Source organism: Alternaria ventricosa (genome assembly GCF_023758065.1).
Source record: "Alternaria ventricosa strain BMP 2768 chromosome Unknown scaffold_3, whole genome shotgun sequence".
Classification (NCBI taxonomy): domain Eukaryota; kingdom Fungi; phylum Ascomycota; class Dothideomycetes; order Pleosporales; family Pleosporaceae; genus Alternaria; species Alternaria ventricosa.
Genome location: NW_026055683.1, coordinates 1,350,693 through 1,378,250, shown reverse-complemented (window position 1 = coordinate 1,378,250; position 27,558 = coordinate 1,350,693). Strand labels below are relative to the sequence as shown.

The following is a 27,558-nucleotide window of genomic DNA, read 5'->3' as shown; positions in this document are numbered from 1 at the left end:
CAGGACTTTGACGATAGATGCAGCGAACTAGAACCCCACTTCAATTGGGAGTAGCCAAGACCAGATATACAAACTTGCATGAAGATAGCTTAGATCGGTATAGGAGTTACTGCCGTCTTACAAGCTCCCAAGCCACTTCCGCACAATGTCTGCACAAGCGAAGTGTGACAGGCTGAATCCTGCGAGTATATCTGCAGTGTGTGAGCGTGGGCGATCGAAAGTAGCACCTGTCGAACGGATGAATGTATCCGAATATCCCCGTCACACTGCTAGCGATTAACGTCCCTAGGCGAAGAGTACCAAAGGGCGAAAGATCTGGTTTGACCGTAACTATAAACAGATGATATGCGTGACACGTATGACATTCGGTAAGCATGGCCTTTGAACCGGCCGCTAAAAGCTGACTGCATCGTCTTCGAAGGATCTAAGGCCGGCGGCCGTGGGGTCCGTCGCTGTTCGCATAAGCCGATCCTGCCTGCTGCCGGGCGGAATGCGGGTATGAATTCTCCAAGGTGACGGGAACAACGACTGGTCTGTGACATTGACCATTGTCGATATTAGGACGCGCTCTGCGTCTAAGGATTTCCGCTAGGCACGGACGGAAAGTTTGCAGGGTTGTTCAGTCGTTCGCGATTCCTTTTGGCAATCTCGGCATTCCGCAACTTGTCTAGACGCATTTGATAGAAGTTCCTGTGCAGGGTCAGTATGTAGCTGGAACAAGGAGTCTGTGAACGCGGCCCCACTTGTTGAGTTGGTATATGCGCGGGCCAAGTTCAGCCTGGGCTTGATCCTTGGTTTTGGAGAGCTCCTTGATCTGCATAGGGAGTTAGCGCAGTGATGAAGTGAAGGTGCACATCACATGCTTTGTCGTCTTTGGCTTTCTCATCCTGCTTGTCCTCCTCTGCTTCTTTGCCTTTGGCCTCCTTCTCTTTCTCCTTGTCCTTTTCCTTATCTTTCCCTTTTCGCTTCTCCTTCTTGAGCTTCTGCTTCTCCTCGTACTCCTTCTTCACAGCTTCGATCTCGCGATCCAGCTCTTCTTGCTTCTTCTGGTCTGCGACTCGTTTGGCTTCATCAGCTTCCGGCTGACAGAAGCCACGATCGACCAAGTGTCCAGGACATATGTAAAAGAAGTCCTTTAAACAAGTTAGTACGCTTGAGATACAGCCTACCATTCATCGTTTCGCACCTTGTTGGTAGGAGTAATCAAAACACTGGTAGATGGCTTGTAGCAGATCCAGCAAGCCTTCGCGGCGTTGTCCGCCACACGGCGAAGATGCCACAGATTCTCCATCGAAATTCCAGATTGTGCTCGCGGTTGTTGTCTAGTCGGCAGTAGAAGCGCGCAAGTGCGCAAAGTACCTAGGTATCTAAGATGACGCAGAATGCCGTAAAACAGGAACAGACTAGTCTCCTGGCTGGTCTATGGTCTATATTACTCCAGAATTCAACCGGGGGATATGAATGCTTGATGCAGTCTGGGTTTGTAGTGACAAAAAAGGGCGTAGAGGTTAGTAGTTGTGATGAAGGGTGGCTGTGCGAGAGATGCCAGCATTGAAACTAGGCTAGAAGCGGCTTAGTCATATACACTTTGAGGCAACAATGATCAATCCAACGAATACGTTCCATCCATCAGTGTCACCAATGATTCTGAGATCTTTTCGAACTTCGAGACACTTCAGTTTCAGCCCGAAAGTCTCTCGGCCTCTTAACCTGCGCCCTTTCAGCCCCATCGGAGCTCCGTCTAGCAATTTTGCAAGTGCGTCATCACGCTTTCTTCCATATAGTGACTACCATCCTCATATATTCCATACTAATCACAATTTAGCCCAATCTGCATTAAACCAAACTCAAGAATCCAAGATCTCAAACATGGCAACAGAAACCCCCCAACTCAAATACATCGATGTCGGTCTGCATGCCACCACCTTGTCCCATCCGCCACTAACCCACCCCAGATCGGTATCAACTTCACAGACCCCATCTACCGGGGAGAATATCACGGCACCAAACGGCACGAAGATGACTTCGAAGACGTGATCCAACGCGCCGTCGACGCCGGCTGCAAGAAGTTCATGGTAACAGGTTCCGACCTCTCAGAATCCAAACATGCCGTGGAAATCGCCAAAGCGCACCCGGGACTATGTTACGCGACCGTCGGTGTACATCCATGCTCAGCAAAACACTTCGACACACATCCTGGAGGCCCGTCTGAACTGCTATCTGCGTTGAAGAGTCTGGCGCTCGAGGCCAAAGAAGCGGGTCACGCGGTGGCGTTTGGCGAGATTGGACTTGATTATGATCGACTGTTCTTGACGGCGAAGGAGCCGCAGTTGAAGTACTTTGATGCACAGTTGGATATCGCGATTGATGTGCAGCTACCACTTTTCCTCCATTCGCGGGCTGCGAGCGGGGACTTTGAGAAGATTCTCACGGCGAAATTGGAGAAGTTGCCGAAACGAGGGCTGGTGCATAGTTTTACTGGAACGGCAGAGGAGATGAAACGGCTTGTTGATTTAGGATTTGATATCGGGGTTAACGGGTGTAGCATGAAGAGTGAGTCTTTTCGAGCTCGTCGCGACTGTTTATTCGGCTGACTTGGTTTTCTAGCCGATGAGAACATCGAAGTCGTCAAGCAAATACCACTTGAGCGTCTGCAGATTGAGACAGACGGCCCGTGGTGCGAGATGCGACCCAGTCATGCATCAGCCAAGTATTTGCAAGACGCACCTCCGCTACCCAAGGCGGTCAAGAAGGAGAAGTTCGCCAAGGGTATGATGGTCAAGGGGCGGAATGAGCCAGCTACGATACCACACGTGGCATATGCGATTGCAAAGATCAAGGAGATCACCGTAGAGGAGGTTTGCGACGCGTAAGTTTACACTTTCCCTTCTGATGTGTACAACAGGAAGATGCTGATCATGATCTAGAGCATGGAAGAACTCGATCAAGATGTTTGGACTTGGTGAGACAGCGTAACCCCATCACACCTTGACTTGGTATAGACTATGCATATAGAAGATCGATTTGTACAAGAGGAATCTGCTCCCTCAAAACACGCAGATAAAACGACCAATGACTAGACCGCACATCCCAACACACTCTCTACTTCCTGTACCACATCCTGGTGATCTTGGTATGCCTCATCTTCTTCTGCAATTGGAAGATTCCGTACATGAGCGCCTCGGCAGTAGGCGGGCAGCCAGGTACGTAGATGTCTACTGGCACGATCCTGTCGCATCCTCTTGTGACCGAGTAGCTGTAGTGGTAGTATCCTCCTCCGTTGGCGCAGCTGCCCATGGAGATAACCCATCGTGGGTCAGGCATCTGGTCGTAGACCTGTCGCAGCGCTGGCGCCATCTTGTTTGTGAGGGTTCCGGCTACGATCATGACGTCGGACTGTCGGGGCGAGGCACGGAAAATGATACCGAGACGATCCTGATCGTATCGTGGGGTGGACAAGTGCATCATCTCGACGGCGCAGCATGCGAGACCGAAAGTCATGGGCCATAGGGAGCTCTGGCGGGCCCAGTTGGCTACTTGGTCGAGTGTGGTCCTGTTGCCGCACGTTAGCCTGTGCCTGTGTACATCCCATCCTGCCGCCCTGTCTCATGCCCCGGGCCTGTTCAAGATATCACATACAATGCGTATTGCATAGCACCCTTCTTTCCCTCCTGACTGGGCAATGGCACCTCAACTCGCGCGGACTTCATCGGTGGTGGCGCTCCAGGGTTGCCGGGGATCGTCGCGGGTGTCTTCATGGTCGTAGCCCTATCCGATGAGCTCGAGGAGAGGAAAGCAGCGCTTCCGGCGCGGAAGGGCATGAGTGCCGTCGCGGGTTTGGCTGTCCACACTGTCAGTCCCGGTCGGCTGCGAGCTTTCGGGGTGGCGGGGACAAACCTCGCAGAGCCATTGAGGCCGCAGACCGTGTTGTCGAAAACATGATGGCGACAGACACAAAGGAAGGGCGGGAGGGAAGGAGTGGAGAGGCGAGATGTGGGGTGGCGGTCGAGCAGTCGCGAAGTTGTGTCGATGAGGTAGGTGCAGCAAAGTGCTTGGCGGAAATCGATTAGTCGTTGATTTTGGTGGCGTCTGATAGGTTAGCCGGCGATCGCTCCTCCCTCCATCACCCTTTCGGTCTACGTCGGCCAGCCTACTCCGCATACTCCCAGATCCACCAAACCTATCAAAGCTTGTGACATCGTTTCAACATGTCAGGCCGGGTAAGAGTGAAAGTATCAGGGATTTGGAGTATGCGCTGATGACTGTCCCAGGTCCCGTCCATTGCGTGCATCGGCGTAATTGGCAAGCATGTTAGTACACGTGGTATACATCTCCAAACCAGATAGAATTAACCGTTTTGATAGAACAACCCTCTCCATATATCACTTTTCCCAGCAGAAGAGAGGGCGCCACTGGAATTCCAGTTCCTTCTTTCGTCATGTCTAGACATCTTCGAAGCCCGCCTACCACACAAAACAGCAGATCAAGACTTTGGCCTTCTCCAGGCCGTCGATGAGAGGTTAGCAATGTATGGCTGGCTCACCAACACCGGAGTCAAGTTTGTCATTGTGGTCGACATGGAAGGAAGGCCAGCTACTGCGCTTGACAGCAAGACTTCGACTGCTGTTGGGCTGCGAGATGCAGATATGAAACCCGTAAGCTTGAAACTATCGAGAAAAGCGTTATTATCTAACATTCATCAGGCTTTCAGAGCGTTGCAGACAGCTTATATCAAGCTGTTGAGAAATCCGTAAGACTCCTGGACGATGCTCGGTTAAGGCGCATACTGACTCTGGTGCCAATATGTAGATTCTACGACCCAGATGAGCACTCTCCAGTAACAGCAAATGCCGAGCAAAGAATCGGCTCGACTCAAATCACAAGTCGCAAGTTCATCCAAGAAGTCAAGAAGATAGCCGACGCGTGGTCTCCAGGCGTCACAAGCATTTGATTCAACTTATACCAAGCACGATACCACGTTGCATAAGGCCGGCGTTTATAGCAAACATTCGATTTCTACGTTCTGATTTCCAACCTCTCTTCGTTCGATGCCGCGTACCACGTCGATAAAATATCGGGACTTCCCAAAAGCGCTAGCGCCGATTGCAGTCTAGTCCAATGTCATAGCAGATCACCTCGGCCATATCGAACACTCAAACATCATGCCACATAGACTTTGACTCTTCCAACCAATGACTACCAATGCCTTCCACCGGTGTCACCATCACCAACCCCTTGGTGCTTTATCGCAGTCTTATTGCTACACAGAAGATCCGACCTGATCCTGCGCAGCATCGCTTGGGTATGACGTCTACCATTTGGCCGAAACTAGTGTGAGGATGTACTAACATTAAATGCAGCATTACATTTACAGAAACTCTACGACCGTTTGATTGACTATGAACCGAGTGTAGAGTATTCCAAGAGACTCCAACAACTCACCAGAGCCGTCGATGCGGGTCAAGATGCATCATCATCGGATACCCACGTCAACCGCTTCGGTAGAAGAGGCGTTTGGACATCTCTCCTTGCGCAAAAAGACAAAAGAGACTCTGTAGCATTGACGCGCGTTTTGACCAGCCACGATGAAGCTATGCAACTGCAAAGTCCAAAAGGTCTTATGCTCCACGGCGAGGTCGGAACGGGAAAATCCATGCTCATAGACTTATTTCAAGACTGTCTACCAAACCGCAAGAAGCGACGCTGGCACTTCAACACCTTCATGCTCGACACCATCTCGCGTCTCGAGCAACTTCGCATGTCGAGATCGCTAGTCGCTGGTCCAGGAGCTACTCACGATGAATACTCCCTACTCCTCGTAGCACGCGACCTCATCGAGAAGTCTCCCATTCTCTTCTTGGACGAATTCCAACTCCCCGATCGTGCGGCCAGCAAGATCCTGTCTAATCTCATGACGTCCTTCTTCCAGCTTGGCGGCGTGCTCATCGCAACTAGTAATCGTATGCCGGAGGAGCTAGCCAAAGCCGCAGGAATGGAGTTTTCGCGCCCGGTAAATCGTCTCAGTCGTCTGGGATGGAGTATGAGCAAGAGCACGTATACGCGTAGAGACGATGGAGCGGGCCAGATGGGAGAGTTCGCCGCGTTCTTAGAGGTGCTCAGGGCGCGTTGCGAGGTTTGGGAGATGGAAGGGAAGAAGGATTACAGGAAGATCGAGAGGGAGGAAGAGGAGGGAAAAAGAGATAGTGTGCAGATGCCTGCATCCGAAGCTCTCGCGAACACCACGTCGACTTCAACTTCAGCAGCTGAGGCGACGGGTACTGCAGAAGTCTCCGACGCATCAACAGACTCCACCGCCCCATCAACCTACCTTCCGAAGAACTACCTCATCCAACCCACCACGGCCGAAACGATGATCGAATTTGGAGAATCTTTCAACACCATTGTGGAGTCCGCAACCAACCACTCCTACCCCATCCCCTGGGAACCCGCAACACTCACCGTGTACAACCGGCCCTTGGAGATTCCCGCGCAATGTAACGGCGTAGCATTCTTCACGTTCGCGGAACTCTGCGGCGCGGTCCTTGGTCCCGCAGATTACATCACGCTGGCATCAACGTACCACACGTTCATCGTAACCGACGTGCCTATCATGGGTCTGCTGATGAAGAGCGAAGCGCGACGCTTCATCACATTCCTCGACGCCATGTACGAAGCCCGCTGCAGACTGATAATCACCGCAGCCGCAGGCCCCGACGGCATCTTCTTCCCCGCCAAAATTCCCTCTGCATCCAGCGAACCAGGCCAAGAGACCCTAGACTCCGACGCCGTGTACCCAGAAACCTATTCGGAAATCTACCAAGATCTCAACTCTCCCTTCCGACCAAACATCTCTTCCTACTCTTCTGACACGCTGGCTGAAGACGCACTCGAAGACGACCCACCGAATCGGTCTCGCCGGGCGGGCACGTCTTTTACGGACGAACGCAAGTTTGGGCCTGGCAGTCCGGACTTTGCGAATATAGGGGGCTTGACGGGTGAAGATGAGAAGTTTGCGGTGAAGAGGGCGGAGAGTAGGATTTGGGAGATGTGTTCGAGGAAGTGGTGGGAGAGGTTTGCCGCTGCCTCATCGGCATCGACGACAGGTGCTGAGAGTGGGGATGGAACAGGGTGGTGGAGGCCGTTGCCGGTAGAGTCGAGACATTGGGAGAAACCTTCATCTATTGCATCTCGTCCTGCCCCTTCTGCCACTCCAGCGCCATCACCAGAGTCGCTACCGCCGAATACGAAGATCCTGTCTAGAGAGGAACTAGAAAAAGATCGACAAAGGGAAATGGAGGATATGTTCAAGCATGGTGCGAGTCCGTTCAGAACGCATCCCGATGCGCCGCCGAAGTTTAGTTGGACACATGCTTGGGGGATGATGACGTGGGGGAAGAAGGCTGGGGCTTGGGGAAAGGGTGTTGAAGGATTGAAAGAGAGGACGGATGGAGACGAGGTGAATGGTGAAGGAGGGAAGGAGGCTGGTGAGGAGAAGGAGAAGAAGAGGGAGTGAGGTGGACGTGTAGTTGAATAGTTGTTTAGGTAGTTTGGTATATATTCATCGTAGATGTGAAGATCAAAGTTCGTATAATTATCTCTTACTCGAACCACGGATCTAGTCACTGAATATTCCCCTTGTTTACTACGAACGCTTCCAGCGCGGAGATGGCAGCCCATAACCTGTTCTCCGCCTCCTTGAATACAACACTCCTGGGTCCGTAGAAGACCTCATCGGCAACCTCCTCGGGATGCCTAGGAAGGCAGTGCATGAAGCTCCAGTTGTCCTTGGCACCACCCCGTTTTGCCAGCTCAGATGTGATTTGGAAACCCGAGAAGGCTTTTAGGCGTTTGGCGGTTTCTTCTTCCTGGCCCATGGACACCCAGGTATCTGTTACGAGGATATCAGCGTTCTTGATAGCTTCTTCGGGTGTGTTCGTTTCGATGAGTTTGCCCGGGTGGGGAGAGGTTTGCGCAGCGTGGGAGATGACTTCGCGCATTGCCTGGGGGATTTCGTAGCCAGCGGGGGTTGCGACGGCGATGTCGATGCCGAGTTTTGTTGCGCCGATGGCTAGATCGAAGAGGACGTTGTTGGCGTCTCCTATCCATGCGATCTTCAGGCCTTCGAGACCGAGAGAGGTGGGGGAAGTGGAGGGGTAGATTTCGGCCATGGTGAGCAGGTCGGCGATGATCTGGAGGGGGTGGTAGAGGTCGGAGAGGGCGTTTATGACGGGCACGCTGGAGTGCTTTGCGAGGTCGGCTACGTCGGAGTGAGGGCCTACGCGGGCTACAATGGCGGCCGTCATGCTGGAGAGGACGAGCGAGGTGTCGTAGAGAGACTCGTTGACCTGGAATACTATGTCAGCGGGCTTTCGGGATGTGGAAGGAACCGTCATACACCAAGTTGGATGTCGTCCTTGCCGAGGAACATGGGAGAGCCGCCAAATGCCGCGATGGCGCCTTCTGTCGATACCCTCGTGCGCGTGCTCCGCTTGCTGAAGGTCATTGCGACGGTCCTGCCTGCCAATGCCCCGCGCATGGAATGCGGCACCTCGCCTGTCTGCTTGATGGCCGTCTTGTGTTGGTGCGCATTTTGGACGAGTGTGGTCAGCTCAGCAGGCGTGAGGTCTGCTATAGAGAGGAGATGTCGGGGTGCGAATGGCGATGTCGGCGGTGTCGCTGGTGAGGTAGAGTAGCAGCGGCGCAAGCTCCGCAGAGCAGCGGGCGAGGGACGGAAAGCGGGCATGTTGCTTCAATAGCGTGTCTGAAGCTAGACAGAGTGAACCAAAATATTTATGTCGTCCCAACAGCAGACAATTGAGTCACACGTCCTGGCCTGTCAGCAGTGAATTATTGTGAAAGCGCACTAATCGGGTGACGCATGTTTGTGGAGACGCTGGGGTCGGGGCTAGCGGCCGCGGCAGGCACGGGCACACGTCGCTCTGGGCGTCTTATCCGGCCCAGGCAGTGGCTGAGTTCATGACGAGACGATGAACAACACCCACCACCGCCCGTCAACCGCCCTGTTTCCTTTCTTCCTTTCACCTCGACCCCCTCCATCTCTCCGCATGTCATGTCCCTCGCCTGGACCCCCCTCCGTCTGAAGATGGACAACCCTGAAGAGGAGCAGTGGGGCTCCGCCGCCAACACCCGCGACTCTAGTTCGCGCCCGGCCTCGCACAAGTCCGCCCGCTCGTCGCGCTCAGCACGCTCGCAGCAGTCGAGTCGCACCACCGAACAGACGCCGCTCCTGTCGCAGGAAGACCGCGATGAGCACGACAGACCAGCCGACGAGGAAGCCACGCCCGCGACACGCTCGTTGCTGCGCTCGCTCAGTGGCTCCTCAGATAAGAGCGGCAGTGGCAAAGTCCCGCTATGGAAGAAGCGATGGCCGAGCATACTGGCCCTCATCCTGCTATGTCTGCTCGTCGTCTTCATCATGCTCGGCTTCCTGGCCAAGGAAAGCATCGAGGAGTACTCGATGCAGGCCGCCGACTTCAAGCCCACCAAGCTTTCCATGGACGGCCTGACGGACCACGGCGCGAAGGTGCACATAGAAGGCGACTTTACAATGGACGCGAACAAAGTGAAGAAGCAGAGCGTGCGCAACCTCGGCCGCTTCGGCACCTGGATTGCGCACGAGGCTGAGACGGGGCCCTTCGATGCCGACGTCTACCTGCCCGAGTACGGCAACGTCTTGATTGGCACGGCCAAGATACCTGGCTTGAAGGTAAATATCAGGAACGGCCACACGACACATGTCTCGTTCATTGCAACCGTCCAGCCTGGTTCGCCCGACGGTATTCGCAGCGTCGCCAACGACTGGATCGATGGCCGACTGGGGCAGATAAGGCTCAAGGGCAAGGCTTCAGTCCCTCTCAAGTCTGGCTTGATCAACATTGGCGAGCAGCTCGTTGAGCAGTCCATGGTCTTCCAGAGCGGCGATATCCCTACTCTTCCTCACTACAACATCACGAAACTCAACCTAGGCGAGGCCAAGCATGGGCAAAAGGGTCTTGGTGCCGACGCCTCTATCATCGTGCAGAACGACTTCCCTGTCCAGATCACGCTGCCCCCAGTGGCCGTCGACGTGGGCATTGAGGGCTGCTCGGCATCCGACAAGCACATCATGGTTGGAACCGCTCAGACAGGCCAGCTCGAAATCAAGCCCAACTCAGACGTCAAGGTCGATGTCACTGGCAACGTCGACAAGCTCTCCGATCGCATGACTGAAGTCTGCCCCAACTCGGCCAAGTCTCCGCTCGACGCCTTCTTGGGCGACTACATGAAGGGCCAAGACGCGACCATCTACATCAACTGCTGCAAGTTCCCTGATCCAGCTACACCCGACTGGGCCCGTGAGCTGCTCAAGGACATCACCGTTCCGGTTCCCTTTGCCGGAAAGTCTATGGGAAGCCTCATCAAGAACTTCTCTCTTGCCGACATGCACTTCAGCTTGCCTAACCCTTTCGCTGAGCCTGGCACACCTGAAGCCCGTCCCAAGATCTCTGGTATCGTCAATGTCGATATCGGACTCCCCCATGAGATGAACTTCCCCGTTGATGTCACCCAAGTCAAGGCTGATGCTGACATCTACTACCACAAGAAGAAGCTTGGAAAGATGAACCTCGAAAAGTGGCAAAAGGCCAACTCCACCCGCATCGAAGGTCATGGCTCCGAAGGACCCTCCCTCCTTGTTCAATCCGTTATCAAGAACGCACCCATTGAGATTCTCGACGACGACCTCTTCAGTGAGGTCGTGCAAGCTCTGCTCTTCGGCGGCAAATCAATTCTGATGGACCTCAAGGCTGCCGTCAGCGTTGGCGTGGATACGCCCATGGGCAAACTCGCAGTGCGAGGCATTCCGGCGCAAGGTGTCGTACCAGTCAAACGTTCGTAACCAGTTCGTGATCCAAGTTTGGCCGCGACTCTTACAATTAGCTAACTTTTGGCGTGCAGCGATCCGTGGCGGCAAAGACGCTCAGCCCGGTGACGGTAAAGACGAGGCGAGCAAGATCAATGTACAGGTTGGCAATCTAGCCATTGTCGAAACTTCGCCTACTTCCCTTACCATCACGGCTCTCGTCAACTTCACGAATCCTTCGAAATACTCCGCTACAGTCCCCTACTTTAACATCAACATCCTTGCCAATGGCTCTCACATCGGCAGTGCGACGGTTAAGGATATGGAAGTTTCTCCTGGTAACAACACGAACAAGCTTGCCTCTGTCCTCTGGGATCCCTACACATACGGTGGCGACAAGGGCAAGAAGATAGGAGCAGAACTACTATCCCAGTACATCTCAGGTACGTGCTTCACAATCACCTCCACGCATCCAATCACTAACTCAGCTACTAGGCTACAACACCACGATAACTGTACAAACTCACGAAAAGTCCGTCCCGGCCGTTCCCTTCATCGGCCGCTTCCTCTCGCAGTTCCCCATCGAACGCCCCATGCCGCACATGTCCACCCCAAAGAAACCCGACGACGGCTCCGATCCCTCCAACCCCGACCCAGACGACGACGGCAGATCCCACTTCATCCGCGGCACCACCATGCACCTCATAACCAGCACCGCCGTCTTCACTCTCGCCTCCCCCTTCCGCTCCACCACCATGTACATCACCAGCATGGACGCAACTGCCTACTACGAAGGCCACACTGCGGGCAAAATCGTCTACGACTTGCCTTTTGCTGTTCCGCCTGGCCTGTCGGAATCACCTCGTCTGCCCGTGGACTGGTCGTTTGGTAGTCTTGGGTATGAGGCTATCAAAAGGGCGCTGGGTGGGCAGTTGAAACTCAGTGCTTTCGCGTATGTGGGCGTGAGGATTGGAGAGTGGAGGGAAGATATTTGGTTCAAGGGTGGGAAGATTGGTGCGAATGTTAGGCTTTGAGGGGTGAGTCGAGGATGTTGTATTCGTGTGTATACTTGGTTGGGTTGGTCTATACACGCCTGGTAGCGTTGGTTGGGTTACATTTACAAAGGCAGGAACGGCGTTGAGGTTCTCGAAATTGGCTACTATAACGCTCTTGACGTATCAATAAGACATATTTCCATCTTGTTAATATCCGTGTTCCGGTTTCTAGGTGTTCTTCACTCCACGAGTACACCTTGTCGTTGTGTCTGCTGCATTGGGCACTTTGTGTGCGTGAACAATCGCTTCTCATTCTCAGCGTCATGGCAGTTAACGCCATATATTCCGCTACGATTTCTGCCAGCGAACTGGAAACCCATCTCTTGCCACTAACCAGGCAGCCAGCCCTCATTGTAGACATTAAGACTCGTGTCGTATGTGCGCCATATCATTCCGACCTAACCAGAGGTTCGACCAATCCATCATCCAGCCGACCATTTGATCAAGCAATCTTCCATCGAGCTCCATCAAGACCAAAGACAAGAAAACGCCCAGTATGCAATAGAAAAAAGATTGATCCCAACCACTCTCAAACCCCATGACCAATATGCAAGCCCGAATATGCCCGTCCGTTGCTAAAGGAAAAAAGAGTGAAATCCGGACAAACGCCGTCGCTAATAGTATGCAATACAAAACAAAAAGATCATTCTGGAAAGTACAAGTATAGGAAGCAGGAGAGTAAAAGAGAGAATACGTACTTACGTTGCTGTGCATCAGCATGACTTGTGTAGGCGAGGTCAGAGGTACGTTACGGTCCAATGTAATGTGTATCTTGAGGCCCATGTATCATGAAATCACACACGTCGACTGGTCTGGCTGAGCAAGCGATCAGCCCGCTCAAAGACGTTGAGCGTGTTGGAAGGTTGAGAGACGCGAGGCGTGTTTGGGACAGTCGCTTGAGCAGCTGCTCCTAGGGCGGCACTGAGGGGTGTCGCCGGAACGGGTGTGCCGTACCCACCCGAGCCTTGCGACCCGAAGCTTGCATTAGAGTATGGCTGCGCCGAGAAGACTGAAGCCATTGCCGGAATAGACGTGTTGATGGGGCCCGGGAACGAAGGTCCGCCGCTCGAAGACATCGTCCCGTTGGGTTGTTTCATGAACCTAGGTGGTTGGACACGTGAAGTGATAGACGACAAGCTCGGTGGACCCATCAAACCCGTATTGCTACTAGTGAGATGCGACCACGGGCTGTCGTTGATGGCCAGAGTGGCTTCCTTGACCATCTTGTGCAGTGGCCGCATGAGCTGTTTGATCTCTCCAGAGAGCAGCTTGTGTTCTCGGCCCTGCTGGGTGTACGCTGCGGCAAGTTCTTGCCAAGCCTGAAACAAATGTCAGTCAACATCCAGTTCGCGAAACTTCGATTCGAAACAAAACATGGATCAACGTACCCTGATGAAACCCATGCATTGCTGCCAGAACTCGGGTTGGTTCCTAGTGTAGCTGTCTTTAAGCTGCATCTGTGACAGGCGGGCCGCAAGAGGATTTGTCATCTGTTGGACATCATTGCTCTTATCAATGAGGTTCGCTAGCGCCTTTATTCGTGGATCCTCGTTGTCGAGATCGCGTCGCAGACCGTCAAACTGCTCTCGCATCATGCGTGTGATCTGTGGCATGGATTGCCTGCAGCTGTCGGATGCATTCCTGAGTTTCGAATAGACTCGGTCGAATTGAGCGTCTTCATCTGCTTCGTCGAAACTGCTGGTCAGTGTGTTCGATCGGGTCATGGACGGCGCTAGTGTTGAGAACGATTCTCCGGAACGCGGCGTTGCAGCACTAATGCTCGTCAAAGTGTTCGATCGACTGTTATCGTTGCTGTGCAGTATGACTGGTGGAGGCATCTGATAGCCGCCGTTGCGCTGAGGCGGTGATGCCTGGAATCGACGATTCACCCTCGATGGGCGTGCGCGCACTGTGGCTACTGGGTCAGGATTGATGGGCTTGCGCGAAGCTGCCGAGGTGTCCTTGAATTGCGCACCCAGAATCGAACAGGCATTCCTCATCTCGATCATGCTTGCTTGCTGGAGAAATAAGAAAGTCCGCATGATGTGCACATTTGCATTCTGGGTGATCTCGACGCGGTTTTCGGCAATTGAGAGACTGATGGACATGAAAGATTCGAGGCACCTCAGCGCATACATGTACACGCTTCTGGAGAGCTTCTGGGCATCTTCTTCGTCCTCTTCGACCAGCCGGTCAAACTTATGCAAGACCTCGTTCAGCGCTCGGATGTTCAGGTATGTAGTTGAGTACCTGCGGTAGAAGTCTTCCTTGCGACGCAAACTTTCTTTCGTCTTGGCCGTCAGCTTGATTGAGCGTACCATGTGTGAAACGCAATCGTGCAGCTGAGAAATAGCATAGAGAAAGTTCTTGGCAGCTTCGACGACAATGTCCGGCGCACGCGAGTTCCGTCGGTGTTCTCGTACGTCGGATAGTGGTCGGTTCGCGAGGGACCTGACGGTACCGGTATCTCCATAAACACCAGCAGTCGCAGGACCTGACAGGCCGTTCGCGGCGGAGTGTGCAGGAACGACAATTCCCTGGCTGAAGCCGCGGAAGTGACTTGTCCGCCGTAGCTCGTCGACGGAACCCAGCTCAGACGTCTTGTTGGTGTATATGCCCATCCGCTTCTGGCGGTGCGACGAAGGCCCTGAACCCTCACTCTGGCTTCGATTACGCTCGTTATTCCCGTTTGTCAAGACCAGTGGCGAGACCGGAGGCTTCTTCGAAACGACGATGCCCGCGCCGTTGCCGTTGCTCGTTGTGGAACCGACGCGATAGTGTGATCGAACCGGGATAGGCGGGACAGGCAGGCCAGGAGAGTCTGCCTTGGCGTCGGAGAAGCCATCGATGTTGCCTACACTGGGCCTGACTGGGAAGCGCCCCCCGTTGGCTCGCTTGGACGGACGGGGTGTCTCCGGGTTGCTTTCGGTCCAGCTCTCGTCCCCAGAAGACTCGACACGCAGTCTTTCCAAATCGGACCGCTGACGCTCCTTTGCAATGTGTTGTCGCATGAAGCGTTTGACTTGTGTGGCTATGACAGCATCGCGCTCGTTTTCGTTTGCGGGTGAGGGGGCGTTGTCCTTGATGGTGCACACGTCGGGCGGGGGGAAGACCAGCTGGTTGCCGTCTAGCTTAAGGACCTGCAAGCTGTTGATCTCGCCCAGACACACGGGCAATTCCTCAATCTTGTTCTTTGCGATTGCCAGCACCTTCAAAGACGTCAAGTTTGCAATTTTGGGCGGGATGACCCTGATCTTGTTCCGGCTCACGTCGAGGATTTCCAGCGATGTCATCTCGAGGATCTGGGGCGGTGTCAGCGGGTCTTGCCGGCGGAGAGCACTGCGGGGGCCAACGTACGGCATTGGGAATCTCGCGCATGGCATTGTAGCGCACATTGAGGTAGCGGAGGCGCCTGCATTCGATGAGGCGCGAGGGGAGGGTCGAGAGGAGGTTGTGGGAAAGAGCGAGCCTAACAGGTCAGTACGTCTTCTCTACCGCCGACTACAGGCAAAGCAGGCGCGGGCGGCAAGGCCATGTACCTTTCAATCTCGGCCCGGATGACATCGATAACCTCGTCAGGCAGGCGGGCGATGTTCTTGTGGCCCAGGTCAATCGTAATGCCGGGCTGCTGCTGCTGCAATTCCCGGGGCGTCTCGGCGGCGGCGCGGTGGTTGATGTCCTGGCGGGAGTGCTCAAAGGCCGCCTTGGTCAGGGCCACGACCTCGTCGTCCGAGATGGGCGTGGGCGCGTCGTTGCTCATGGCGAGCGGGCACGGAGGGTGCGCGGCGGGGTTCCTAGAGTCGTGGTGGTGGCATACATGCTGTTCGCGTGCACAGCGACCGTGAAGCTCAAGTAAGTAAGGAGCCACCTGCGGTTGGGTGGTCGTCGCCTAGCCCCTTTCGGCTGTAGCGTGCTGTGCCTGTCGGTCCCGCCTCAAGTCGAAACATCGCTGATCAGCTCGGAGCCACCACAGCGCCCCATCCATGTCCCAGCCCGCTGCTGACACGTCTTGGTCGCTTGAAACGCGTTTTGACTTTGCGCCTGCCTCGAGTGACGCCGAACACCTTCCCCAGCAGAGGTAAGAACGCCGCCTGCCCATGTGACTGGCGAGACCGTTGGCACGGCTGGCCAGTCTCCAACGGCCAAAACGGCCGAAAACCTTAGCCACCCGCGTAATCGACAGGATTCCTGCCGTCCGTCTCCGCATCCCACTCGGCCTTTCTGCAAATGAGAAGACTGTCTACACATTCCGAGGCACTCGTATATAGAAGCTGACGAGCTGCAATCAGCGTGCGTCTCTACATCTACGCTAATGCTCAACACCAGATCTGATCTGACATGTCGACGGATCCCATCGTGAACGCTATGCAAGGTACAGGCATTCTCCGATCACGCTAACCCACGCCATAGGATTCTGGCAGCCCGTTCTGCGTCATGATTGAACGTACTTTGGCTGGTTGGGCGGGGACGTGAAGGCTGGGTATCGGGTCATTTTCACATCTTATTTTCCTTTTTCCAGATGCCATGATCCGACCTCACACAACCTGCCATGGACATTGACGACGCCCTGCCGCCTGCCATCCGTCGTTCGCCGAGAGCTGCCCTCGAGGCGCAGAAGCAGTACAGAGACCACCGAACTTTTGATTTTGACGAATCCGACGAAGACCTGGATGAAGCTGCCCCACCCCCAATAGCGCGCAGTCGATCTGCCTCAATTGACGGTCAAGCGACATCTCGTCCTGCCTCATCAGGCCTCAATCCACTCCGAGCGCATCCTGTCGATGCGCCGCCGCCAAAGAATCCAGCCCGCCAGTTTTCTCGTCCCTTTCGAAATGAAGAACCTCAAGATGTGCGGTCAGCCGAACCGGATCCCCAACTTGAGCCGCAATCCACGCGACGACATCCACGCGGGCTCATATCATATCGCAACAACAAGAGGGAAATCAGTAACATCAAGCGCTTTCCTCCCCATCTGCGACGCCAGACTTCACTGGAAACTATCAATTCGGTAAACACGACAGCTTCTGATGATCAGAGCATCTATGGCCATGATCCACCTGAAGTGGAGGCTCCTTCGCCGGATTGGTTCACCCTGGAAGATAATCCGCCGACCAATCCTCCACCCAGTATCATGTCCAAACCGTCTTCAATGAACTCATCAAGTGGAAGCTCGAGACGAACGTCGACACCTGTAGAGACACCCCTTGAATATGGGAGCCTCGATCACCACACACCGCAGTCACTATTCCGGAAGATGATGCCTCGGCGGTTGACAGACAAGTCGCAAGATCCTCCTCCAAGCCCTACTCGCCTAGTCATAGCAAAGTCGACTTCGGTTGATCGGACGTCTGCCCACATTTCCGACTTTTCAAGATCAACAACGTCCATATCAGAAGAGCAACGGTGTATACCCGAGGAACGTTCCCTTCAGTCTATACTTGACAACGTCGAGCGAAGTCGATCTGGCTCAAAGTCAAGCGGAAGTAGTAAATGGAGTGCGAGCGACTTCGACACAAGTACTCTGTCCGAAGCTGAACTCAAGAGGTGTAAGAAGAAAGGCATCAACCCGGCCCTGTACGCTGAGATGCGGGCAGCTAAGAAGGGGAAGTGGACTAGCCCCATAGCTGGCAATACCTTCCTTTAGTGTTCACGGTTCGGAAGTACGATACACCTCCGCTGATGCGCCCGACCCTCTGGGAGGTAGGATCCCCCTTACGTACCGGCAACCGCCACGACTTTCATACACTTGCTGCTTTTACGATTTCCGAGACTATGGTGCGTGGCTTGAGCCCAGCAGCGAGTACACCGTACAAGTCCTCCTTCGGTTGGAAACCTTATCCTCGTGTCAATGCTTGGCGACCCAATCCCAGACATGTGACGTCCTTCATTCCACCGCCCACGCCTCACTCACACCAACCGCGCGCATCGTGCCGTTCCACGGACCTTCTCGGACGGCGACTATCGGTGAAAGGGATGACATCTCGCCGTCCTCGGGTGTAGCTCTCCACATCGGCGAGAAGGCGTACGGCGAGGTGGTGTACGCAAATTGCTTCCAATACACTTTGAGATTTAGGTGCATCGTCAACGTGTTGGTCTACGGTGTATCGCGTCCTAGACACGTTGACCTGGATGTTGTGTGTAAGCTCATGCAGGTGTTCTTGCACTTTTACTGTTGCCGCTCCATCGTGAGCGCATCGTCCGATTTCTGTTCTTTTCGTATGTCATCGAATGGGTTTGAGCTGATGGTGTATTATATATCTCTTTCATATGTCCAAGGGGCGCATAACGGAAACTGGTAATGGTATTAAGCGATGGAGTCTCGGTTCGTTTCACCATCTACAGATACCAATAGTAATACACCTTATCAAGATTGACCATCGCGAAGTCTACCCTGAATATGAGGGATATGTTCTCGACCTCTGTTCACTCGAATATAGGTAGCCATATCGATGTACAAAGCTTCGATTGTAGTATCATTTACCCAATCTACCGCGGTTGCATGAAGAGTTTACTGTGTCCCTCATGTTTACGACATCTCGCACTTTCATTGTCACAAGATGAACCCACCATGTCTAACGACGACAACAAGGACGCGTCGTGACACTGGCGGCCGGGTAGATAGCCAGCAAAAGCTCAAATGAAAGTACATAGAAAATCGATCCAGACAGCGGCAATGGAAGTGACAGCGAAAGTGCAATCGAATGTAAAGAAGTGACGACACTAAGTGATGACTTCAGGCGTCTACACTGGTCAGTCCTCAAAAACACACTTCTGATCCAAGTACGCTCCGACGCATTCACAAAGCATAGATCTACACTCTCGCCCTTCGTATGCCATCTCATCGCCAAAGGATCCGCTACTTCACCACCCTGCCGCAAGATCGCCTTCAACTTCCCTGTGCTGACCTACATCGGAACACCCTGCCACAAGCGACTTCGCCGCATAGTTGTCAGCAGACTCGATGGTGGTGTGATAACCATTGCCGATGAAGTTGAACAGCTGTCTCCTTACACTGGGGACAAAAGGGAGAACATATTCCAGGTCGTAGGGTTCAGTATGGAATCGACTCTCCCATCTCTAACATAGAAGACATACCCAAGGACACCAAACTCAACTTAGCAGATTTCCCGTAAAGTGCTATAGACGAGAAATATTGCACTATAGGCGTAGAGGTAAATGATAGGACATGATCGTAAATACTGAATACCAGAAGAACAAAGAAAGACGATTCCCAGCAGTCTGTTCAAGACCAGGGGAAGCGAGAAAGGGTATTCCCGTATCATGCAAGACCATTCTACTTTCGCAAAAAGTACACTCAATCATGCATTCGCCTTCTAGAACCCGCGATATAGATTGTGCGAGCATACGTTGAGCGAAGCCCATTCTAACACATTGTCGTTGTCGTGTGTTGACCTTCATGTGGTTTACCGGGGAACAAGGGAAATAGTAAGCGAAATAGATTAAAGACGTACTATATGGAAATAACTCGACACACGCGCCCAGACGGCATCATGGCAGTCTACGGCCCGGATCGGTCAGTCAGTGGAGTTTTGCGTCTAACCTTCTGCAAGAAACCGAACCAACAGGAACGTTGGATATCGAATAACCTTCTGCAACGGACGCGGTGAGGAAGGCGCGAGTACAGATGGAATGGCGTGCTTTCACGTGCCTCTCTATGCCAATCTTCTGTAGAATGCCCATGGTATCGTGAGAAACCTACAGGACCGATAGCCCATGGTGTTGGTATTTAGCTCAACATTTTGCGTCAGCCTCATCGTCGATCGCAGGGAAGAATGTATCGTGGGAACCTTCCTATTGCAGAGACCGTGAGAGGAGGCCCGATGGTGGAGGGCGCAGCGCAAGTTGATTAATCTGCTCGGTTTGGAAGGTCTAGAATGTTGTCGGGGGTTAGGAAGTAGGGGTGATGCCTCATCTCCATGATGTTGTGCTGGTGTCCACGCGAAAAGCGCGATCACGATCCACGATCACTGCTGCTCGATCACGATGCGGCATGGCCGCATGGGGGTGACGCGGTGTAACGTGCCGCCTTGTCTAAACTTTTGACATGGTATACACAGATTGTACATGTTTGAATGCACTAGCGACCCGTGTGTGCAGTAGTACGGGCGGAACTTCGAGTTTACATCATGCCGTTTTTGCTTAACATGATGAGGGTAGTGCAGATAACTGCCCTACCGATCGTGAGTTTAAGCGGGGCTGAAAATTGTAAGCAGAGGCATAAGCTATCCGGAATACATCCCATATACATACTCCTACACCGATATACGTACCGAGTAAGAGAGGCACAAGGTATTGGCCAAGCACCGACCAGAGCGAATCGCTTAGTCGGTTATTGTGATGCTATTCATACCAATATCGCCATCATCGATTACTTGCAAGCATGCAAGGCACCATCACAACCTGTTCCTTCTCCATTCCGACATGTGCTCCGATCCATCCCACCACACGCACACCAAGATCAACAAACTGCAGTGGCTGCGAGAGCCCACTATCCTAACGGCAGTTACTGCTTAGCGCCGCTCGTCACACACGATCTTGTCTCATGGCGCATGCGATCAGCGGCGTGCTGCTTTTGGCCCTGCTTCCTGCCCCTCACTAGTGTCTTGATCCGCTGACACAGCTGTCTATCTTGACCTCAACGGGAAGGCGACGATCAGTGTGCGCTGCTTTTGCTCCGTCCTTCGCGCTAACGGGATAAGGAGAGCTGGCGGGAAAGGTATAATGCTGCACGCGGGTTGGACGAGCCCTTTGCATGCTTGGGCCATATCGCGTCGATTGGTTTGCCTGGAGATTTGTGTCATTAGAAACTCGCGATTTCGATGTTCGACATGCAATGGCGTCGGCGGTTCAGCTGCGCCCCCCTAATGTGCGTGCGGGGTCGGGAATACTAAGACAAACTTCTTTGCTTCCGCCAGTTCCCCATCTTCCTATTCGTGAGGACGCGCAGGGACATTGGACATACTCTGACTATGTCTTACGTGAACATAGATGGGTAACATCCCCACTATGTAACGAGCAAAAGATCAGCGGGCTTTTGGTACTCCACAACGCTGCTGTTGTATCTCTAGGTGATCGTCGAGACTAGGTGACGATTACAACCTTCGACGTCACATCGTGTGGCTTATCTCCAGCGAACGGATGTGTTTTCTAGAAGGCTTCGAGAAGTTTTGCCACTCTCGTATTTGCCTGTGCTGCGAAACCCCTCTCTTGGCCCAGGGTCGTGTGTTCCACGCTGGTGGATGCGATGATGGAAGAGAGATGAGGGGTAAGTCGCACGCAGCGGCCAGGGTAAACAGGTCATTACGTTGCGCAAGCTTCGTCATCGTGCCTGCGCGAATTTCGACGTCGTTGGTAATAGCTATGCAATTGAGAGACTGGTTGTACGTTTAGCTGGGAGGATTAAGTTAGCCCGGTGGAGTGATTTTTCGCGGTTTACAAGTCCGTCGATAACGATGTTACCTGCACATTGACGAATCACGGCTTTACCTCCCCTTTCTGCTCCGCGGAGGGGATCTTGCATCGGCGAACGGGTGTTGCCGTCAAGTGGTTAGTCGGTTGGTCTTGGTATATTGTAGTCCGGCTTGGAACGTAATGATTACTGGTAGGTTTGGACGGCGTGCTGCGCTGCTGGCAAGTCTATCTGCAATGCAATGGCCGCGCGGGAGGCTGTGCGCTGGGTACAAGTGCCGGGCAGGCTTGGGTGGATGGGGAAAAAGACAGGACAATCTCGGTGTGCGCGCGGGAATAAAGCGATAGAGTTGCGGGAATGGGAGATTGCGATACCGTGAATAGATTCTGAGATTGATGGAGGCTGAATTACTGCGAACGAACACTTGCAGTGCTCATGTTCTTGGTTGGTGTGTGCGCGATACCTGACGAGAGGGCAATCGTTGAAAGCGATAACATTTAGTCATGTAGCGTACCTCATACCTGGGTATCTTTCCATTGTGACCTTGACAACGTTCAACTCGGATATACATACACGGAGCGACGTCGCTAGCTTGTATAGTTGATCAACAACGCGAAAAGCTCCATGACTCTGCGCTGTTGAGATCTACCGCCCCAAGCGTCGCGGTCCTGAGGTTGAGGTCGTGCTTCAGCACACGCCAACACGATATCAAATACCTCTCGGAACAACACTCTTCGTCAAGACAAGGCATCCCAGAGGCTTCCGAGTCAAGTCTTCCACCAGTATTCAAGTGAAACATGTCATGCCTGAACATCGATTCAACGTCCCATCTTTGAAACGAGTTTACCCGCATGGTACCTCGAGCCGCCGTAAGCGCTGAACGACAACAATATCAAGGGAGCCATGGTATAGCACATTACGGATATCGCTGATGCCGTAGAGGATACCTGGCCCGGGCACTTTGTATAGGAGATTTGTAGATGCATACCGTATACCGTATACCATCAGCAATGTAACTCCCCTTAGACATCACATCGTCGTCCCAGGAGCGATTACCTCATCCTGCCCAGCACAACGGGGTCCCGAAACCACGTTCGCGGCAATGCAATGCACGCCAACTCCACGTGCCAGCTCTCCCCAGGGACTACCTAAAAAGAGAATAGAACAAACCAAACGTTCGTGCACGAGGGAGGATCAAGAGTTATGCATGAGTTTGTGATTTACCTTACCCTACGCCACCACCAACATTACTCGCACTCGCATCCTTTGCGTGCGGCACAGTTGCAGTCGACCCAACGAAGAGGAGGACTTCGGGCTTGGCAACGACATGTGAACGGCGTTCTGGACACGAAGGGCGGATTCCGCGAGCATGGGATTGGTAATGGCCATGTTCCTGAGGATTGGGGTCGGCGAGCGGGCTGGCGCGCTCGGTTACACGTCGTTGGAGCTGCGTGGTGAGCTGGAGCGCGAGGCTGATCGGTGTGCCATGTATGTGATTTAGGGATAGAGTTTGGGTTCAATGGGATGATGTGAGATAGAGATCCGCGGAGGCGGCCTATCGTTACGCCTTGGTTGGTGTGCTCGTACTCGGAGTATGGCGTGTGGTTCGGATCCGAATAGGAAAGGGAGAGGCGTGTAAGAAAATAGCAATCGCCATGTGGATTTCATCGTGCACGCATGAAATGGAGGAATTATCGACCGACTCACAGCACGTGGCCTAAGACGCCACCCCGTGATGGTACAACTGCCATGACAAAGTCTCCGCCTACTCATCCTTCCACCCCAACTTCAAGTTCACCACCCAACACATTGGTCTACGCTTCACACGTCACGCATCTTCCTTGCCCGATTGCCCTCGCACCGGGCACCTCGGGCACCGCATCCCTTACCCAACCCGTGGCCATGGGTAGCACATCAATGGCGTAGCTGAAAGTACACGATGGAAAGAAGGGCTTTCCCAATCCAGCAGCTCATTCGCCCGGGTCCTCGGCGACCGTCTCCAGCCCAGCGGGGAGGAGTAGGGGCGGAAAGGATCCAAGGGATACCGCGGAGTCGGTGTTCAAGGAGTGGAAAGGAGACTGCTATTATCGGTGTGTCCCATATGACCACCGATGGGCGTCCCGGTTATACGCCGAAAGGGATTGATTGAGGATATCCCTTTGCTTTGCGTTCGGCGATTCCTTGCGCAGCCTATGCGCAAGAGAAGATCTACATGCTGTCCCGGACGAAAGAGCTCCGATGCAAGGCATCAGGTTGGTGGGCGCTTTGTAAGATGCGATTTGTTGATGTGGAGGGAGTGAAGTTCCGATATGTTGGTACAGAAAGGGAGTCGGAGGTACCATTGCGATGGCGTAGACAATCTGTATCCGATATTGCCTAATTGAGTAAGAACATCACAGCAAGGGAACGGCATTGAAACAGTGTTTGTGTGTTGTTGACCAACATGGTAAACAGTCGTGATTCTAGCGCTTCATGCGCTTTGGTATCTACTCCAATCCGAACCCCATCCATGCCTATGAACAGTCAATGCACCTCGGAAACAAATCCGAAGCACGTCCCGCTTTGGGGCAAAGTGAAAAGTAGCCGTAATGATACAGAGAAAATATTCAGAACCGTCCGCCCAGTAGGTCATTCGTGATATGCTCTTGATAGATGGAAACGTCAAATGTAACGCCAGGGCCTAGCCACTACAAGTGGATATAGGAAGTGTGGCCGCCAAGTTTCGCAACGCCGTTTCGCAAAATGTCTAGTAGTTTGAAGTTGAGAAGGAAGTGGAAATGCCGAAAACAACCTCGCCGGGTCGTGTGAGCCAGTTGCGCCTTCGCATGCCCGTGGACTCGGGGTGGGAAATCAGTTACGCCGGTGTTTATGCAACCCAGTATGCAAGGTCAAGGTGATGCAAATCGCTCTGATTGCATCTTCGTAATCGTGTCGCTTTTGAATGACGGAATGTCGGTGTGGTGAAGAATGTAAGAGTGGGTGGCTTAGAACAGACCACCCTCGACAACGCCTGGTTCGTCGTCTCGGAGCTGGCCACCGCTCTTCTTCTTGGGCCAGAGCTTGCTGCTTACTCGCTTCCAGCTATCCCTAGTAGCGCTGGCGAGGCCATTGTGCTCTCCTCGGCTGTTGCGAGGACTGGGTGTGCCGCTATGTGAGCCAGTGTCGTAGTAGGCTTGGTGGAAGTCTGCCATGGGGTAATCGCTCATGGGCGGTGTGCCGGGCGGTGTAAGTGGGTCGCTCATGCCCGACGGGCTGCTGGCGCTGCCAGAGTCATCGGTCAATGCATCGCTGCCACTAGTGTAGCCAGATGTAACACGGGTGTGTGCTTGACCGGAAGAGGTCGGCTGGGAGTGGAACCGAGAGTGTGAGAAGGGTCTCGAGGCCATGAAGCCAGACGTCAGTGACGACGGTGCCGATGCTCGTTGGTGGGCAGGCACGGGTGGCTGTGACGAGCGGGAGAGCATACTCCGCTCCTCGTAGCTGCGGGTCGATGAGCGCGAGATGTTGCTGCCGGCGTAGCTGTCGTGGCTGGCGGGGTGGGCGCTCTGTGGGCTGACTGAGTTGAGGAATGAGACTAGTACGCTCTCCTCCATGAGCTCGTTGATCTTGGCCACGGCACTGTCTAATGCAGATGGGTGGGGTGGGACGTATGAGTCGGAGAGGCTTAGTAAAGTGTCGCGGACTTCGGCGGGGAGGTTGACCTGCGATTGTTAGTGGAGGTTGGGTAGATAGGATTGAAAGAACGTACTTCTCGTGGGCCGGACTCGCGGATGTAGGCATCGATCAATCGACGCCAGAGCATCAGCACGTAGCCGCACTCTTCGGACAAGGGCGAGATGGGGCTGCCCGGATGGCGGTTGACCATCTTGGAGTAGTGCTTGCGGTAGCGGGAGGCGTCCATGGTGAATTCGAGGTTCTCAAGGCAGTGGTTCTGTGACAGGAAGGCCATGAAGGAGGTGAGGGTGTAGGGCGGCGGGGCGGTGTTGCTGAGGATCTCCTGCAGGTTTGGTTTCCGGCATTGGGGGCTGGGGATGTTCTTGGGTATCGAGACGGTCAGCGGGGCGGGCTGGCAGTCGGACAGGGCCATCTTGACGTCGCGGGCATCAAAGTCGTGCAGCGAGGGCGTGGGCGAGGACGAGGCGGTCGAGTCGGTGCGGATGGACAGGGCGTTGGTTCCGGGTTTGCGTGTGACCATGACGCTGCGCCAGAAGTGCTTGTAGACACGGCGGGCGTTGTTCCTGCTCTGCTCGTCGAAGCCGTCACAGGAGCAGAGTTGCAGTTGTTGCGCCAGCTTGGCGTTGGCGGCACGAGGTTCGGGCGAACCTAGTGTCTTGGGCGTGGTGGGAAGTTAACGCTCCGGCGGCGGCAGCATCGGGGGGAGTGGTGGGTGGTGGGCGGGTATATACGTTGTGGTGTAGGCGTGTGGGTTGATATGCGTCAGGACGTGGCTATGGGACGGGCTACCTAGGCATGGGCTGGACAGGTGCGGCTCAGCGTGGTTTTGAGCAAGCGGCAGTGGAGAGTCAGGGAGTCTTGGGTCAATGCTTGGGCGGAAAGCTCAGTCAGGACGCACACGCCAGGGCCCACCAGCGGTTTGGCCATCACGAAGGATCGAGGGCCCATGGCTGAGGGCTCGCTGCCGTAAAAGCGGCGGCACGCGCTACCTGGGCATTGGCCGCCCATGTCTTCTGGAAGACGCACGCCCGCATCATCATCCTGGCCGAAACCGCCCCCTGCTATCCAGTCTTGCCACGCCGATGGGCGCTGCCTTGCCCGACCTGGCCGCCTGCTGTGACAGACTGCGACACTGCGACACTGCGACACCGTCACCGACGAACGACGCGTCGCTTTCCGAGGGCGTGGGAGGTAGCACCGCAGACTGCCAGCACGGTCGCGACATATCTCACCCATCGCAGCCCCATCACCACGAGCCATGCCCGTCTGGTTGCGACGCCCGGCACTAGCTGCGTGCATAGATTACCTTGGCCCCCCAGCCTTGTGCGTCGCCGCAGCCCTCTCTAGCACCCTCTAGCAGCCGACTGGGCGTAGCCTGCGCCAAACGGCCCTTTTAGACGATAAAGAGCACCCTTCTCCAGTTTCTCTCAATTGATTGTCGCCATTGCTCTCGTAAGGAAAGTTGGAGTGCACAGTGGATGTCCCAGGGACGTGGAATGCGCAGCCCGAGCAGCTCCCAGCACGCCGCAAACGACGGCCGCCCACTAATCCACCCTATGACTCTGCCTACACAACAAAGGAAAGTAGATCGATCGCACGCCCGCCCGCCCGTGTCTCTTGCTTGCTTTGTCACGATATGTACAGCCCACGACAACACCATGCCCAGTGTCACCTGCTGCCGCGTGATGTGCACGCGCAACGGTACTTGATCAAGTCGTCCTCGCCAATCACGCTCCTGCTGTCTTACACCACGCCAGCCCGCACGGCCACACGCTTGGCCCTCGCCCTACGCCTGGGGTCAGACTCGTCCTCCAAGTGCTCCCCAATCTCGCCCATTACTGACGCAAACCCGCCCTCAGCCAACCGCGCTCCACCTGGGATCCGCCGGCGCCTTCTAGCATGCTTCTCTAGCAAACAGTGCACACTGATACTCACCTCCAACTGCAGTGCATGCCGTTTCTTTTGGCCTCGCTGCTCTATCCACCCGGCTATACTATCCTGTCCTACTATCTAGTATCCCGCCAGCGTCTCGCTGTCGTCAAACGAGCGAATGCTGACGTTCCACCAGCGCTACCATCACTCATCAGGCCACCACCCCCAATCCCTGCCCCATCGCACTTTCTTTCACCGTGCCACCGAAGATATCTTCTAGAACGATTTCATCCTTCTAGAAATTTACCCGAACCTGCCTAGTGCATCCATCTGCCCTGCGCGTCGATCCAGGATCTCCGTCAACCTCCTGCATGTCCAGCGAAACGCCTGTAACACTCCACCCTCGAAGCCTTCACCTCGGAAATCGCTCACCCATTCGATGTAGCGCTGCCACCTGTTGAGGGCGCCTTCGGGCTTTCTCCAAGCGCCGACCCTGCCGTGCTTCGTGAAGATGCAAATGTGGCGCTTCTAGAAGGACTGCTGTGTCGTTGCAGCACCGCCAGTAGCCGGCTAACGACTCAGCTCGCGCCGACGCGCACCCAAATTCTTTCCGCTCCGAAAATTTTGAGCCGCCAACAAAAAAAGCTCGGAGCCTCAGGAACACA

The 27,558-nt window shown here is 54.2% G+C and overlaps 10 protein-coding genes across 10 annotated transcripts; 5 read left to right on the top strand and 5 right to left on the bottom strand.

Moving 5' to 3' along the window:
- Positions 1–575: 575 nt before the first annotated feature.
- Positions 576–1,291, bottom strand: J4E93_002397 (uncharacterized protein; the record flags this gene model as incomplete). The annotated part of the gene is made up of 4 exons (XM_049340344.1): positions 576–690; positions 744–814; positions 864–1,133; positions 1,187–1,291. The coding sequence occupies 4 exons, from the start codon at positions 1,289–1,291 to the stop codon at positions 576–578; spliced, it is 561 nt and encodes a 186-aa protein (XP_049202666.1).
- A 612-nt stretch (positions 1,292–1,903) lies between these two features.
- Positions 1,904–2,976, top strand: J4E93_002396 (uncharacterized protein; the record flags this gene model as incomplete). The annotated part of the gene is made up of 4 exons (XM_049340343.1): positions 1,904–1,909; positions 1,956–2,553; positions 2,608–2,869; positions 2,928–2,976. The coding sequence occupies 4 exons, from the start codon at positions 1,904–1,906 to the stop codon at positions 2,974–2,976; spliced, it is 915 nt and encodes a 304-aa protein (XP_049202665.1).
- A 126-nt stretch (positions 2,977–3,102) lies between these two features.
- Positions 3,103–3,821, bottom strand: J4E93_002395 (uncharacterized protein; the record flags this gene model as incomplete). The annotated part of the gene is made up of 2 exons (XM_049340342.1): positions 3,103–3,553; positions 3,640–3,821. 2 exons carry the CDS (start codon positions 3,819–3,821, stop codon positions 3,103–3,105), a joined length of 633 nt encoding a protein of 210 aa, XP_049202664.1.
- A 387-nt stretch (positions 3,822–4,208) lies between these two features.
- Positions 4,209–4,951, top strand: J4E93_002394 (uncharacterized protein; the record flags this gene model as incomplete). Its single annotated transcript, XM_049340341.1, has 5 exons — positions 4,209–4,220; positions 4,272–4,310; positions 4,365–4,655; positions 4,704–4,750; positions 4,810–4,951. 5 exons carry the CDS (start codon positions 4,209–4,211, stop codon positions 4,949–4,951), a joined length of 531 nt encoding a protein of 176 aa, XP_049202663.1.
- A 251-nt stretch (positions 4,952–5,202) lies between these two features.
- On the top strand, positions 5,203–7,513 carry J4E93_002393 (uncharacterized protein; the record flags this gene model as incomplete). Its single annotated transcript, XM_049340340.1, has 2 exons — positions 5,203–5,302; positions 5,361–7,513. 2 exons carry the CDS (start codon positions 5,203–5,205, stop codon positions 7,511–7,513), a joined length of 2,253 nt encoding a protein of 750 aa, XP_049202662.1.
- A 106-nt stretch (positions 7,514–7,619) lies between these two features.
- Positions 7,620–8,743, bottom strand: J4E93_002392 (uncharacterized protein; the record flags this gene model as incomplete). The annotated part of the gene is made up of 2 exons (XM_049340339.1): positions 7,620–8,345; positions 8,396–8,743. The coding sequence occupies 2 exons, from the start codon at positions 8,741–8,743 to the stop codon at positions 7,620–7,622; spliced, it is 1,074 nt and encodes a 357-aa protein (XP_049202661.1).
- Positions 8,744–9,070: 327 nt separating this feature from the next.
- On the top strand, positions 9,071–11,895 carry J4E93_002391 (uncharacterized protein; the record flags this gene model as incomplete). The annotated part of the gene is made up of 3 exons (XM_049340338.1): positions 9,071–10,889; positions 10,957–11,304; positions 11,357–11,895. 3 exons carry the CDS (start codon positions 9,071–9,073, stop codon positions 11,893–11,895), a joined length of 2,706 nt encoding a protein of 901 aa, XP_049202660.1.
- Positions 11,896–12,710: 815 nt separating this feature from the next.
- On the bottom strand, positions 12,711–15,676 carry J4E93_002390 (uncharacterized protein; the record flags this gene model as incomplete). Its single annotated transcript, XM_049340337.1, has 4 exons — positions 12,711–13,235; positions 13,305–15,218; positions 15,274–15,385; positions 15,456–15,676. The coding sequence occupies 4 exons, from the start codon at positions 15,674–15,676 to the stop codon at positions 12,711–12,713; spliced, it is 2,772 nt and encodes a 923-aa protein (XP_049202659.1).
- A 789-nt stretch (positions 15,677–16,465) lies between these two features.
- Positions 16,466–17,560, top strand: J4E93_002389 (uncharacterized protein; the record flags this gene model as incomplete). The annotated part of the gene is made up of 1 exon (XM_049340336.1): positions 16,466–17,560. One exon carries the CDS (start codon positions 16,466–16,468, stop codon positions 17,558–17,560), a length of 1,095 nt encoding a protein of 364 aa, XP_049202658.1.
- Positions 17,561–24,330: 6,770 nt separating this feature from the next.
- J4E93_002388 (uncharacterized protein) lies at positions 24,331–25,969 on the bottom strand (the record flags this gene model as incomplete). The annotated part of the gene is made up of 3 exons (XM_049340335.1): positions 24,331–25,047; positions 25,095–25,676; positions 25,934–25,969. The coding sequence occupies 3 exons, from the start codon at positions 25,967–25,969 to the stop codon at positions 24,331–24,333; spliced, it is 1,335 nt and encodes a 444-aa protein (XP_049202657.1).
- Between the last annotated feature and the right edge of the window lie 1,589 nt (positions 25,970–27,558).